The sequence below is a fragment of the Patagioenas fasciata genome, chromosome 5, assembly GCF_037038585.1.
Source record: "Patagioenas fasciata isolate bPatFas1 chromosome 5, bPatFas1.hap1, whole genome shotgun sequence".
Classification (NCBI taxonomy): domain Eukaryota; kingdom Metazoa; phylum Chordata; class Aves; order Columbiformes; family Columbidae; genus Patagioenas; species Patagioenas fasciata.
Genome location: NC_092524.1, coordinates 61,019,421 through 61,035,318, shown reverse-complemented (window position 1 = coordinate 61,035,318; position 15,898 = coordinate 61,019,421). Strand labels below are relative to the sequence as shown.

The 15,898-nt window shown below is 40.7% G+C and overlaps 1 protein-coding gene across 4 annotated transcripts in view; it reads right to left on the bottom strand.

The window, feature by feature from the left end:
- Positions 1 to 15,898, bottom strand: part of KIF26A (kinesin family member 26A) — a 104,531-nt gene that overhangs the window by 15,826 nt on the left and 72,807 nt on the right. For all 4 annotated transcript variants that reach the window (XM_065839094.2, XM_071809703.1, XM_065839091.2 and 1 more), the window contains 2 exons: positions 15,420 to 15,603; positions 732 to 941 (listed from right to left, as the gene is read on the bottom strand). In XM_065839094.2, the coding sequence (XP_065695166.1) occupies positions 732 to 941; positions 15,420 to 15,603 (394 nt within the window). The remainder of the gene's footprint in view (positions 1 to 731; positions 942 to 15,419; positions 15,604 to 15,898) is intronic.

Sequence of the window (15,898 nt, the reverse complement as noted above, 5' to 3'; positions counted from 1 at the left end):
TTCTTTTTAAAGCTGTTCTAGGATTTTTTTCTGAACCAAAGATTTTTTCCCAGAAGGAATTTTCAGGTGTCCATGAGTACAATTTCACCAAATTTACTGCAGCCCTCAATCCTCTCAAATACCAGCCATCCTGTCTGCATATCAGATTTCAGGTCTGGGGCTACTGCTGTACAAATACAGCCTTTTGCAGGCCAAAAGAAAGGCATGCACCACCACCAGCACAACCACCACAATAAAATAACCAGCCAAAAACACCGTATAAAATAAACTGGAAAAGGGAAGGAAAACATAAAACCTCTCTAAGTGTTTCAGTATGGCAATCCCACAGGGTTAGCTGTATCTCTTCTCCTAACAACAGCATTTACTTTAATGTTAAGCACATGTTCATTTCCCGCTGAAAGCAGTGGGGAAGGACTTTATTTCAGTGACATCAAGTAGGTTAAAACCTAACCGGATGGAAAAGTGAATTTCAAATTGGCTGTGTGTCTTTCTCTAACAAGAGAAAATGCAGGAAGACAATTTAGTCAGCAAATCCATCTCCCCAGCTATTACTCCTTAATTTTACATCTGTGTAAGAATTTACCCACTTGCCTATTAATTACCATGTTTTTTTCCAGGCATTAAGGCAACTCATTCAAATAAAATTCCCCAGAAACAGAAAGAACACTTAAGGCAATCAAACTCAGTGGCCATGAGAAGACTCAGGAGGTTTATGCAAGTGACTCCAGTACCTGTGAAGCATCCTGGGGGAAAACTGCATCAAAGGCAAACATCTTTGGGACAGCAACAACTCCTCTCCTGTGACCTGCGTTGGAAGGCCCACTTGCTGCTGGATCATAAAACGTGATTTGTTTTTTTCGTGGGTCTACCTTTAAGAAGGACATGGATTCAGACGTTTCATGTGCTCCTTGAGAGGGACAAATCCTTACCATCACTTTCACCTGCAAGAATTCAGAAGAAAGTGAAAACTTGAGTTGTCAGCTACAGATAAACACATGCAAAGCATTCCTCCCAAACCCATTCTCCCTCCCATGACATGCTCATTTGTAATATCTAGGTGTGTCAGTACAACCGTGGGACAAAACCAGAGCAAGATTTTCCAGCCTGGTTTCCACCCTGGGGTCTGCACCGAACTAGCTTTTAAAGGTACACTTTGTCCCTTCAGTTGACTCTGTTCCAATTTTACCATTTCAATTTATACACAGCTGATCTGCAGGTATAATGCACTCTAGATTCAATACTATGCCTAAAGAAAGGGAAACTCTTAGTCTCCTACCTTTCAAGCACTTAATGTGACTGAAAGCACAAAGCAATCCACGCTGAAAATCAGTCTGAATAATGCAAGCCTCAAACAGCTGGCTAGTGCATTCAAACTGAGCTAAATCTAGAAACTTTCAATTCCTGTTCACATTCTCCTAATACAAAGGTGCTTCTCTTATAGCTTTCCCAGGCAGATGCCTTTATGCTGTCATTGCTAGGCTCTTCGATGCTTAGTTGCAGATTTAATTGAAGTCTCAAAGAAGGAAAGAAAAGAAAAAAAAAAGCATTTAAAGGTCAAAAAGCTTGAAAAGAAATCACTAACAAAGTAGATTACTATTGCAGCATTGCAAATGCCAATTTCCTACACATGGTGTTTTAAGACAGCATTTTTAGAGAGCTCAGACACGTTGGCTGTGATTCCCAAAGCAGCTTATAGGATCCAAGTGACAGGGTCTCATGGAAGTTCAGCAGAGGTTGCACACTTGCTTCTTTTAAGCTTCCTGGAAATCACACTCTTACTTTGAAAAACTGAAATATCGCCTCACACCCACTTACAACCATTTATCCCTATTAAATGCCCCCAGGTCAGAACCAGTATGTTTTATACAGCTTGCAGTGAAGTAAATGACAATTACAGGCACAGTGAATCACTTTGCTGATCTTCAATTCTGCACTGCCCAGAAGATCAAGCTTAAGAGAAAAGCAGTGCTCAGCCAGAGTGACCTTCCATGGCCAATATTAAATGTTTCAGTAACAAGCTGAACTAGACTGTTATCTCCTTATTCAACTATCAGACAATTTTCACACCACCAACGTTAACCATGTAGTTTCACTGGGTGAAGAGCCTCCACGGCTGTAATGTACCACAGCCAGGAGAGCCAGAACAATTTCCACCCAGAGTACCCATGAGGAGCTTCATCTTCTGCAATGGAACTACTGACCCACAAAACACCCACTAGTTTCACAGCACTTGTATCTGATTTGGAAGGAGTGACAGACAGCAAACTCTCTGCTGCAAATCTGGCAGGTGAACCCTCCAAACACAGAGCAGGCAGATGCTTGTGCATGAGTCAAGTCCTCCACCAGCCCTGAGCTGGATGTTGCATGGGGAAGCTGAATTGGAAAGCATGCATCTCTGATAAAGAATGATCCTCCTTCTCAGTAACTTATTGTCACCAATTTAACCTTAAATGTGCCAGGACAATTTGACTCCTCTTTACTATGTTCCAAGAACATAATTTCATTAACATGGTGCACACTTACTACACTGACACACTTTGTTTTTGAAAAAAAATGTGTTTTGCAGTTGACATCTCCCCGTCACTCCCGTATCCAGAGAAATAATGTCAAAGGCAGAACCAAAGCTGAAACACTGCTCCAACGAAGCACAACATGGGAAATTCAGAGACAAGGTGATGGCATACACACCTGCACCCAGTGGGTGCAAGTGAAACGTGGTGTCCAAGCCAGGATGATCCACAGCAGACAGGTGGGTGCAGAGGAAGCACTGAACTGTCCCTGCTTTACCACCTGGGGACAGTGGGGAACATCAAGATCTCCTTGGTGTCCTAAACCGTTTCATTTTTCCGATTACTCCTTTCTGCAGGGGCTAAGCTGCACACAGGCATCTCTGCACAGTTCCTCAAGCATCCTCACAGAAAATATTTTCCATAAAGAGGCTATAAAAGTTTTTCCTCAACATTTTTTCCAAACAAAGAGCGTAAGAAACAACCGATCCCTCCAGTAAACACTGCAGGAGGCTCCACCAAAGGTAGCAGCAAATTCTTCCACTGACACAAGCAGTCCCCTGATTTCAACACTTTCTTTTATTTCCCCTTTCACAGTGATATGAATATGAAAATGTAGTCCCAGAAAATAAGCAAACCTTAGAATAAATGAATGAAACAGCTGTTTTAAAAGCAAAGTGCATCAGAGGTGACACACTCAAGGCTGTTTCCCCATAAAAGCTCCACGAAGCCAGCTTTGTGTATTAGCCTGCTAGCTCAACCTTGACACGCTACCAAGGTGCTCAGTAAAATACGTACCCTCAGAGGAAAAGAAAAAAAAAACACACCACCACACACCTAAATATATATATATAAATACAAATTATACAAATGCCCACTTCAGGGGGTCACTTGATTAAAATGAATTTTAAAATATATGCTGTTGTCAAAGCACTTCTCTAAACAGTCCTTTCTGCTCTCTCTTCCACCTATTATTAGATTATAGCAGCCAGAGCTCGGATAAGGGAAAATTGGTTTGCCCCTGACCTAAACAGCAAGTTACCTCCATCAGGGCATTGCTCCCCATAACACAAAGATGGCTTCACCCCCAGAAAAACCTTGTGTGTCAAATCAGCTTTTTGAAACCACCTCTCTGAAGCAGAAAGATACTAAAACAGCTTCCCATAATGGATCAGATCCCAAACTTAACAGGCCTCAAGGGTCATTTTCATTCTTACAGTGGAAGTGAGCTTTCAAGACAAATGGGAGGAGGGGGAGAAGAGCAGCTGAAGGGAGTTCCTCTTTCAGTGTTTCATGTATAAAAGCTGATTTGCAGAACAGAAAAATACTGATTTCAAATTTAGCTTCTCTGCCCACTAAATCTGTCTGTAAGTGATGCCTATGAGAAATTGTAGGGTTATAACGTGTTGGACTCATTCATGCTGCTGAGCCAGACTTTGACTTCACTTGAAAATGAAGTAGAAATGCTCATGGAAGTACCAACAAGCACAAAGATTATTCAAACACATCCCTTCACAACAGCAAAAACTAAGTGCAGTCAGATCCCGAGTGCACGCACATGCTTCTAAGTACATAAAAGAAAGGTTTAGTGTTACACTATTTATTCTTCTCACACTTCTTGCCCTGCTCTGTTTCAGGACCAGTCTTAAGTGATAGCTTTATATTCTCCACTCTGCAGTTCATCCCAGTACTCTTCTGGGATAAGTACTGCAGAAAAAGCAGGATACTATAGAGCCAGCATGGTTCCTGCCTTAAGGATCAACTTAACCGCATCTTCTCCTGGGTCTCTTTATCTAGTTCTCATACAAAAGGCGTGTTCACCTGTAGAGACAGCAACATGCAGTACAGGAAATCATCCACATACAAGGGCCTGCAGTGAGGGAAGAATTCAAGAAAACATACCAACTTAAAAGTAAATTTGGCCCATAACCTGGGAGCATAGCAGTGATACCTGCACTGCACTCTCATGCTTTTATTTGCTAATGAAAATGAAGGACTAGAATTAAGTGCAATAACAGGCTGAGAGTTGGGATTGTTCAGTCTGGAGAAGAGAAGGCTCCAGGGAGACCTTATTGTGGCCTTTCAGTACTTAAAAGGGGCTTATAAGAAAGATGGGGACAGATTTTTGAGCAGGGCCTGTTGCCATAGGACAAGGGGTAGCGGTTTGAAAACAGAAGGGGGTGGATCCAGGATAGACATAAGGAAGAATTATTTTTACAATGAGGGTGATGAAACAATGGCCCATGTTGCCCAGAGAGGTGGTGGATGCCCCATCCATGGAGACAACCCAGGCCAGGCTGGACGGGGCTCTGAGCAACCTGATCTGGGTGAAGATGTCCCTGCTCATGGCGGGGGTTGGACTGGATGAGCATTGAAGGTCCCTTCCAACCCAAACCATGTAATGATTTTAAAACATCAATTTCAGGCCCACTCTGGATCACACCACGTGTGGGCAGTTATTAAACAATACAGCCAGTTTCTTGGGCTCAGTTCAAACTGCAGCAGTGCCAGCTACTGGGAACACTTGCACAAAGCAAAGAAAACACAAGATAAGGAATAGGGAGAATGAATGAAGAAATGGAGAACAAGACAGAAAAGAGCTAAAAGGAATGGCAAGGGGGAAGGAATGGAGTGAGAAAGAACACAAAAAAGGCAAGACAATACAAACATGGTAAAATTCCAGAAAAGTCACACAGTATCACAGTATGTTTGGGATTGGAAGGGACCTCAAAAGATCATCTAGTCCGATCCCTCTGCTGGAGCAGGAACGCCTAGGTGAGGTTGCACAGGAACATGTCCAGGCAGGTTTTGAGTGTCTCCAGGGAAGGAGACTCCGCAACCTCCCTGGGCAGTCTGTTCCAGTGCTCTGTCACCCTCACTGTGAAGAAGTTTTTTCTCAAATTTAAGTGGAACCTCTTGTGCTCCAGCTTGATCCCATTACCCCTTGTCCTATCATTGTTTGCCCCTGAGAAGAGCCTGGCTCCATCCTCGTGGCACTCACCCTTTATATATTTATAAACATTAATAAGGTAACCTCTCAGTCTCCTCTTCTCCAAACTAAAGAGACCCAACTCCCTCAGCCTTTCTTCATAAGGGAGGTGCTCCACTTCCTTAATCATCTTTGTTGCCCTACGCTGGACCCTCTCCAGCAGTTCCCTGTCCTTCTTGAACTGAGGGGCCCAGAACTGGACACAATATTCCAGATGGGGTCTCACCAGGGTGGAGTAGAGGGGAAGGAGGACCTCTCTCGACCTACTAACCACCCCCCTTCTAATACACCTGAGGATGTCATTGGCCTTCCTGGCCACAAGGGCACAGTGCTGGCTCATGGTCATCCTGCTGTCCACCAAGACCCCCAGGTCTCTTTCCCCTACACTGCTCTCTAATATGTAATTTCCCAACCTATACTGGAACCTGGGGTTGTTCCTGCCCAGATGCAGGACTCTACACTTTCCCTTGTCATCTTAGGCTCAGGGTGTCTGTGCCCTGACCACTTCTAGACCCCTTCAGGAGATCTAGGATGGCAAATCCATCCTGTGATGGGGTGATCCTTACTGCTAGAACTGGGCATTTTTAGGAACTCATTTTTTTCTCCTCTTTTTTGTATTTCTTCTTCAATGTCACAGGAAGATGTATAGTAAGGAAAAGAATTATGAATGGAACTTTATCATTATCAAGGATATTTTAATGAGGATGTTGATAGAAAAAGTGAATAGATTTGTTCAACTTCTGCAAATGAAAATAAAAGAAACACAAGCATCACAATACTTGCACATTTTTAACATTTTTCTCAGTGTCTGAAGACATCCTAAATCATGCAAACCACTGAAGTATCTCATTAATTAGCCAACTCTAATCTGGTGGGTTTTGTACACTGGGGGTTAACATTCAGCTGCTGAAGGAAACCCTATGAAATTCAAAAGTGTTTGGGAAAAGAAGATGGCTGATACATCCTGAATATTCTATTAAAATATAAAGAATTATAAAAGTAAATAAATGAGTACATAATTTTGAACAGACACAGAAATAGGCAGCATAAGGTCAGAGGACCACTCACCCAGCACAACAATTTTAACCTTCGATGGCAAGGATGGGAGAGAAATTGAGAGCAATCAAGGATATATATATATATATATACACACATATATATATACACATATATATTTAATGGGCTAAACCCCATACAGGAACATCTGATGAGACCACTAGAGAACCACTGAACCATATAGCACACTCAAATACCTGTAATTTATTGAAGCCCTGAGCCAAAACTCTAGACCTTGACATCTCAGACCCTTATGAAAATCAAATATAGATGCATATCTAACAATTCTGACCTAAACAATGAAACCCCTCTGAAACTAAGAGATGTACATCCTGTCTGGTGCCTCCCCTTTCTCCTCTTATAGCCCCCTCTTCCTACCGCATTTTACACTCAGGGGTCACAAGGAGAGACCTTCTGCCCCGTCATCTTGTGGCAATCACTGTTCCCCACGCTGTGACCTCCTCCAGGAGTACCATCCTCGTGTGTCCCCTTTGTGCGAACTCACGATTTCCAGACCTCCCCCTGAACACTGAACCAGCTAGAGCTGAGAACATGACAAGCGAGTCACAGCAACCAAAATAATCGTCTGGTAGCAGCACTGGTCAAGATAGTGCAAACATCAAGCATATGTCAGTGTCAGAAAGCAGGTTTGGAAAAATAAGAGACAGACCAGAAAGCTGTGAAACCCAAATTTCAAAGCAACTCTCTGACATGAATGTGAAACTGATGGCCAGAGGCAAGCTAGCAGTTTTGTCTAATACAGTCCACATATTTTGGATATGCTGAACTGAATGGAGCTACAGCAAAGCCACGCATCAATGAACACAGAACACCTCCAAGACCAGCGAGGCATGCATCGTCCCAGAAGAAATAACATCCAAGGTTGACTTTGTAGAGAAAAGAGTCGTGATAACAGAGAGAATGACACAATCCTACACAATTTCAGACAGAAACAGCCAAGAGACTGAGACAGCCAGGTTCACGTTGATTACTACCCTGTAATCAAGAGATAGAAGGGCTATCAACTCTGAGACCAGACGGGGAAGGACAGCATCACGCTTAAAGAAACACATGATCTGGATTCTCTTCCTAAGACTATCTCGGATGTCTACCACACGTTTTAGACAATAAATTAAAAAATATTATATTACCTCAGAGAGTTGGTCATGCACCTTTCAGTGGAGTGAAGGGTGCCAGGTACTCTCTGTGGTTTAATTTGGGAAAGACATGTAGACAGAAAAGACTCCACTCATTCACTAAGTAATGACTAGACTCCATGGCATTTTGAATGCTGAGGAAATTAAGACCCTGACCCAGCCAAGTATGTTAGGACAGACATAACTGTAACTTATGGTACCTCCCTTGAAATCAATAGATGTGCAGTGTTCCTGTGTTTACAGTGATGTTCTATTGGAATTTGATGAGTATATAGTTATCAAGTTTCAAATTAGACAGAATGAGAAGGAAAAAATAGAAATAATAAATTTAAAAGCATGTAAAATCCTAAAATAGATATGCTCAAGCCTTTTTTACTAAAATAAACTCTGACTTTATCTGTCTATATTTTTGGGAACGTGCTGGCATTCTAAAAATGCTGCTCATATTCTACATTACAGCAGTATCATAATCCCTAAATGAACAAGCAATTTGGTCCTTAGCAATAAATGTCATTATACCAAATTTGAATGGACACTAAATATTCCCTGAAATACATATCCTTGACAGGCATCATGCAGCCACGAAGTTAATTTTGTCCAATGTTCACAAAATGGTGTATAACAGGAGGTTAATTAAATAACTATGTTTAGACATCCACCATTCTGAATTAAGATTTCCTGGCAAAAAATTATAAAGAATTCACATTCAGTTGAATAAAGACCATTTTCCAATGAAATCACTTATTTTTCAACTACAGTATAAATCAAATTACAAAAGTCCTAGTTCAGAGCCAATATTTTTCATGGATTTAATTGTAACTGACAGATATATAACCCTTGCTAAATTGGTTTACTGTGGATAGTTCTTACAGGCCTTTCATATACTGCCACTATCAATGGATGGCAAATTTATATGCAAAATAGCCATGCTAGCATAGACCATCTAGCTCCCCTGGGAGAACCTTAAAAAAATCACTTCTGTATTGTACTCTATTAAAAAAGAATTGATTCTCTACTCCCAGGAGACATGAAGAAAACTATTTCATTTTTAAATGTGAAAACAAAGTAGAAGAAATTGTGAACTTTTATCTCATTTTTCCACATCTCTGTTTAAGCAATTCAAGGCATTTCAGCAGGGATGCACATACCCTGGATGATATGGAACTACATACACGGATAGAAAAGTACTTAGCATGATACATGATTTATATCAGAAATAACACTCTAGTCATTAGGAAACAAGCAGCAATAAAGATGACAAAATTAAGTACCTATTTGTTATCCATCATCAAACTGTCTAAGAACCATTGAATGGGACACACAGCACACTTAAGAAAACCCTGAATGATCAGTAAATTATATTAGCAGTACCTTAGCTATGGCTTGGTAAAGCATAAATGAAAGTAAATGTCTAAAACACATAAATGGAGACCAGTATGTATATACCTGCCCAAGAAACATGTCTGACAATTCAGGTTCTCTTTAAATGCTCCACTTCAATTGTCTCACATAGGAGGATTCTGTCATTCTAACATAAAAAATTGACAGGATCCTTGGAAGAGACAAGCACTTAAAGCTGCTGCTGTAAGTGATGCAGTATTATAAAGAATGAGCTGAATAGAACGCCAGGAAAAAAAAAAAAAAGAAAAAAAAAGAAAAAAAAAAATTTTTTGCATGAAAAAGGCTTCCTGCCATGCTAAAGAAAAATAGTAAATTAGAATGCTATACAGCAAGCACTGTAAAAAGGATGTCTTTTTTAATACCACAATATGATAAATTATCTTAAGTAGCACATTAATGTCAGAAATTGAGCATAATCTAACTTCTTTCCAGTGACAATATTAAATGGCTTTCAGACGTCTTTTCCACTATTCTGACATTAAATTTAATAACACCCAGAGAGACCACAAAAATGACTCAGTTACAAGAATCATACTGTACTGGATCATTGCCTTTTAAGTAGGATCCAGCTAAATGATTTGGACTCTGATGTTTTTGGCACATTCAAGAAAGAGGTATGAAATTTTCTACATAACATTCACCAAAATGCCTTTCAGCATCCAGTTTGTATTGGTAGTAGGATTTTTCTTTATGCATGAGAATTTGATTATTGTTGGTTATATGAAATGCAAGTCCCAGACAGACCTACGGTTCTAATATTTTCTTTTCTTTTTTTTAACTTTTCCATGCTTGGTATTCTTAAATATTGACAAACCATACAAGCACCTGTGAGAGCGTATAACTTTCGCACTCTCAGAAAATAAAGTTAAGCCAAAGGCTTAATTAAAGATTTGTATCACAGAACAAGTCCACACAGTCCTGCTGAAACTATTATAGGGGGAAAAAATAGTATTCATGAAATGTAAAAGAAATTATTTCCCACCTTCTAAGTACTTGAAACGATGAGAAATTCTGAACAGAAATTGCAAAAAAATATATATAGGCCCTCTGATGAGTAACTCTCTAGCAACACATGTATTCAACCATAAAAGCCATATAGCAATTTCAACACAGCAAAACTGTATGATATGCATGGAAGTGATTACACTAGATGAAGAACAAATTTAGATCTTGTGCTCAAATAAACAATAACTGAGTTCAAGAACTGGCCAGCACAGTCTTATCGCATTCCTGCCTTTGCTATAGTCATACAAAAGTCTTCACAAAAAGAAAGAACTCAAGCCTCTTCCCTTCCCTGAAGGCCCATGGAGCTCACAAGTTCAACACAAGGTCCCACCACCAGTGACAGGACTTGTCCAATTCTAGACACCACAGAAACAGCCAAGATAGTCCTGATGCTGCCTCTGCTCAATTCAATCAGTTCCTTAGATTCAACTGCCCTTTAACCCAACTCAGAATAACTCTTATTCATATGTTTAACTTTGAAACCAATGAAAAGGACTTAATGTACGAGGAAGCTCTCCACTGAGCTTCTGACTTGGTCAAAGGGAGTTTCTTTGGCAGGAGAAGCCAACAGTCATGGTATGGCAGCTTTGAAAGTGCACATCAAATAAGAAAAAATACAGGTATGTATGTTAATTTGTTTGGTGAGGTCCTTTTCACAAATGTTTAGGCTTACTGGGATCCAGCTCTGTACCAGCAGCAAAACACACACAGCTGCTGCTCCTGCATGCTGGGGTCTTTCAGATCCAGCCCCTCCCTCACTCGGCCACAGCAATAGGTCCTCTCTGAGAAGGCAATTCAGAGATATCTACATAGGGGAGGAAGGGAAATCTTTAGTTTTCTTCAGTTGTTACCATCCTCTATTAAACTTTGTGATAGTTATTACCTCAAAGAAAAAGGCCAGGAGAGAAGACAAAAAAGTCTTTAAAAGCCATTATGAGCCTGAAGAGGAACATATATTTATATCACATACTGTCAGAGACTCCCTACAATTAAAGATGCTTAATCTTTTTGCCTCCTGAGCAGTCAATAAAGCATTTCTTTAGAAGTTCAGACTCATGATAATAAACCCAGTGCTGTAGCTTCTGCAGTAGCTGGTAAAATGGGTTATGGCCATGCCGGATATCCTTATTGTGGGTCCATGCATAGTTAGAGCTCCTTATATACCCTGCTTTGTGTTAATCAATACAGAAGTTCATCAGCCTCTTTATCCACCCAGTAACTTCAGTGTCATGAGACCTATTTCCAAGTCTTCACAGTCAGTTTTTAGCTTTGGCTGCTCTGAATACACAGCTTCACCACCTCACCCAAACCATTTAGGAAGACAGCATAGACTTCCACACGACACAATGACTAACTTTGCTCCAGTGTGAAATTCACCCTCTTGTTTCCCACCAGTTATTAAACCACCAGAGAATACATGACAGCTTAGGGGTTTTTTTAAGAAACCTAAGTCAGGGCACTTGTCAAAGACTTTTTCAAAACCCAAATACCAACCAGACCAACCCTATTAAAAAACTCATTGACTCTTCCACAGAATGCTAATGTATGTGTTCCACCTATAAAAGCTCCATCAACTGATCCCTACTATATCACATTCCTCTCTGCCTGCTAATTTCTGTCTTTATTATTGTTTCAACCACTCTGCCTGGTTGCCTGTTCTGAAAGTCAGCCTTACAATGTCACACTTCTTGATTCCCTCTGGAGCCATTTTTTCCCTTTTAGCCCCAAAGTGACATAATATTTTCCACATTCTCTTCCTGTGTCTTTTATAATGTCTTGAATACCAGCTAAAAGACAACCCTGAGCATCAGTGAGGGGAAAAAAAAAAGTCAAAAATTACCAATATAGAAAGCCAATCATATTGGACACTGTAAATGTTTCAACATTTACCTTGCTCTAAGCTTTCAAAAGAGTTACAAGAGAAATGGGACTACCTAGAGTGTGTCATTATAGATAACAATTATTCATTGCAGTGTTCAAGCCTTACTCACTAGTTCTCTCCTAATATAAACAGTATTTCTGCACAGTTGACATGATTCACCATTTCAGCGTTTCATGAAGGGAGACACACTGCTCTCACTGAAGTAACTTGGACACTTCATGTGTTTCCAGTTCAGTACTCTGTTTTTCATTCTCACATAATTTATACTCTTCTCCTTAAATTTTATCCCTTCAGCCCCTTCACAGTAAAAAAAGCCATGTCTCTCTATGGAATTCTGTCCTGTTCTGAAAGAAACCATTTGACAAGGCAATCAAATCTTGCCAAGCTATCTGTGCTCAGAAAAATCACTCCCTTGAGGAGAATAAGGACTGGTCCTCCATGGGTCATTCTCAACTTAGTAAAGTGAAGTTAGGTGGGAAACAGGCAGCCCATCACCAGTGCTACACTTACCTATAGAGCAGATATCAGCAAGGAACCAGTCGTCCACAACATGACTAACCATGAAAGCCAAAACAGCAGCAAGCGGGTAGGTGAGGAAGGAAAAGCTGCCCCACCAGCTGCTTAACCCACTGGAACCACACAGTAATAACATGGCAAGGGACATTGCTGACCTAGGAATGGTCACAAAAACCAAAAAAGAGCCACAGCCACCACCACAGATGCTGTGGTAGGAAAAAGTGACTCCAGAATCCACCACTGATTCTGTCCCCTATGCGTATCTTGTATTTATCATTGGACAGGCTGCAAGAAAAAGCCACAGGAAAAAACAACAAAAAAAGGATAACCAGGAGGAGTGTAAAGTAGAAAGCCATTAGAAGATGAAAGACTGAAGTTAACAGAGGACCACAGCACATCTGTCAGCGTTTGCTGATTTTTCTCTCAATTGCTATGATACTTAAAGCAGTGAGGAAGAAAGGTAATTACTTTATTCCCATCATCCTCATAATGAGATAATAGCTGACTAAATCTTGATCAGCAGAAGCTGGTGAAGAGGAAATTATAATGGAGAATGTTACTGTGCAGTGGACTAAAGGCTACCATAAGCCTCTTGGCATTGCTCAGAAAAGGTGAAACTATCAGTGTCTAGTACTAAAAGATGACCTATGCAGGACTGACACTTATCCTTTTATCGTAAATTCTAAGAATTAGGATACATGAGATTTCATTTATGATGACACAGTTTTACAAAACACTATATTGCTGGAGGTTTTTTTCCTATGGGCAAACACAAATTTATAAAGTTGCAAAAGAAGAATGGGTTGTGAGCCATTTAACAGGAACTGTCTATTTTATACTGTGGATCAGAGAAGATGCCTAGTTACTTTATTTTTTGAGGAGCATTAAAACTAGTAGCTAGCACACCCCACCACCATTTGGATGGTCTAGATCAGGGGTGTCAAACTCATTTTCAGTAGTTATATTTATGCAGTCCTAAAATTACATTTGGCCCTTTGAAGGCAACCACGAGGCTGATGTGGCCACCAGTGAAAAATAGTTTGACACCTCTGGTCTAAATCTTAAATCAAGAACCAAAGAGCAGATTCAATTTGCAGAGAGCTCTCATCCTTTCCAGCACCAGATTCTTTCAAATTAGGGTCAACAAGTACACAGTGAAAAGGACACAGCTGGAACACTGGGCCCGAACAGTATCTTCAATAATATTTTCATCTGAACAACAGAGACATTTGAGGGTCAACAGCAGCTTGTTGACCCATAAAGTCTGGAAATTCTTGATGTAGTGTGCCAGGCAGGAGAGAAATACCACATGCATTGCCAGCATGGGATACATACATATCCCATGTTGGAGGAGAAGCTCTCACAACTGAGCTGCACAGCTGTTCCAGGTCCTGCCATGTCCCTTGGCATTCTGGTAGAGCTCTTCCCTTTGAAAGCCCTCTGCTATGCTCGCTAATAAAGAAAGGAGGTAGACCACATGGCGCAAGGCACATCATCTCCTGCCATCTGGGATTGTGCACTTCATCTTTATTAGACTTTGCTGATCTGTTTAGAGACACCAGATAAACCAGAGCTTTCCACGCGGCACAAGTCATGCTGGTCAACACCACCCTCAAAGCACAGGACAGAGGCTGAAGTCTCTTGGCTACAGATATCTGCAGGTGCGAAAGTGCAGTGAGGTGCAAAGACAGCTTTATTAAGCTGCAGGCACAAGGAGACACAAGCATGCTTTAAAGGTCTTCCAAAGAGCCTCATAAATGTTACACCCCTATTATTCCTGGTGCCATGGCCAAGCACTAAGCCTCATGGAGAAGCAACAGGCACAACAAATGGGCTCTGCTGAAACACACACATAGAAAGGGTGTTCCTCAGCAAACCTTCCTGCACCTGGGAATTTCTAAATTACTATGCCAGCTTTGCTGTATTCCACTATTTAACAGTACATCCCCTTTCCTAACTCACTGGGAATAAAAGGAGAAGAAACCACATTTTCATCTGTGAGTTTCCACCTGCTTAAAACAAACCCATTACTCTTTTGTTTTCCATTTAGCACAAACTCACTGACTTGAGAAATACAGAGCAGTCTCTGTGAGCAACAGTGGCAGTTAGAGGTATTTAGGCTGACAATCTCTTTATGTTAATGCTCATTTGTGTGCATTTAATGCTCAAGGTGTGTATTTTAGCTCTCCTGCACACATGATATACTCCAATTCTATCTTCAAATGCTAATCTCTTGTAACCTATATAAATAAGTATTCAGATTCTGCTGCGTGGGTGATTAAACAGTTATACATATGAATAAAACTTCAAATAATTTGGTTGTATTTTAATTAATTTTAAATAAAATTAGCACAAATATTACAATTTGAAAGATGTTGTATTTCGTAAGCTGGAAAGACATCTAATTTCTCTCCTGCTACTTCATTTCCATACTCCTGACTTATAATGACATGTGAAGCAGAAGGAAACAAAGCCTCCTCAAGGTATCTCCTTAACCTCAAGCACCAGTGGCTGAGCCTTGCTGGCAATGCAGAGACTGATTCTGCCAAAGCTGAATCCTGTATGTTCACTGAGTTTGACCAAATGATACCAAAGGAAAATTGTCTCTTGCTTTAATAGTGGCAAAGACAAAATAACCTTTGCCAGTGCTGTTGCCAGTGATGTTAACTGGCTTCAAGGAAGCCAACACTCCAGCACTGAATCTGCTCAGAGGCTGCCAACTCTTTCCAAAGTCAACAGGTGATAACAGCTCTCAGGCGCATTCAAATAGTTGTGGCTATCTCTCTATCCCAAGACTCTTCCCTTGAGCCTCTCCAACTCTGTTCTAGGCTGAAAGCTTCCAGCCCTGTTAAAATTCACCTAGAGAACTATTAAAAAAAAAAAAAAAAATCAAAATCCAAAGTTACCTTTCCAATGCCAGGGTTGTCCTTGATTTTGGACACAGCTCTCAGAAGGCATGGTGGTGCTGGGGGAGGACAGAGCTGCAGGATGCCACTGAAGTTAGTAGCATAAATAGAGAAGTCGTGTGTGTGTGGTAGGGGCGGATGGTATTTCTTTCTCTTCGAAGACAGGTTAAGCTTCTGTGCTGCTCTGTATAAAAGTAATAGCAAGAAAGGACAATGTTACTAGGTGTTAATGAGAATCTGGACCAGACAAACAGACGCTCATTGTCATCACTGCCTGCTTAACAAATCAAGTCATTGCTTTCTAATCTGATTTCATAAGGACAAACCATTAGGAGACTAACGGAAGGAAAAACGGTTAGAAAAATTACTGGCAAAATATTCAGATAATTTCTCCCCCAACAGTTTCAGTTATAATCTAACTTTCCCCTCTTTCCCCCAACAGTTTGACAGTTGAATCCTAAAATCTCACTGACGTAATG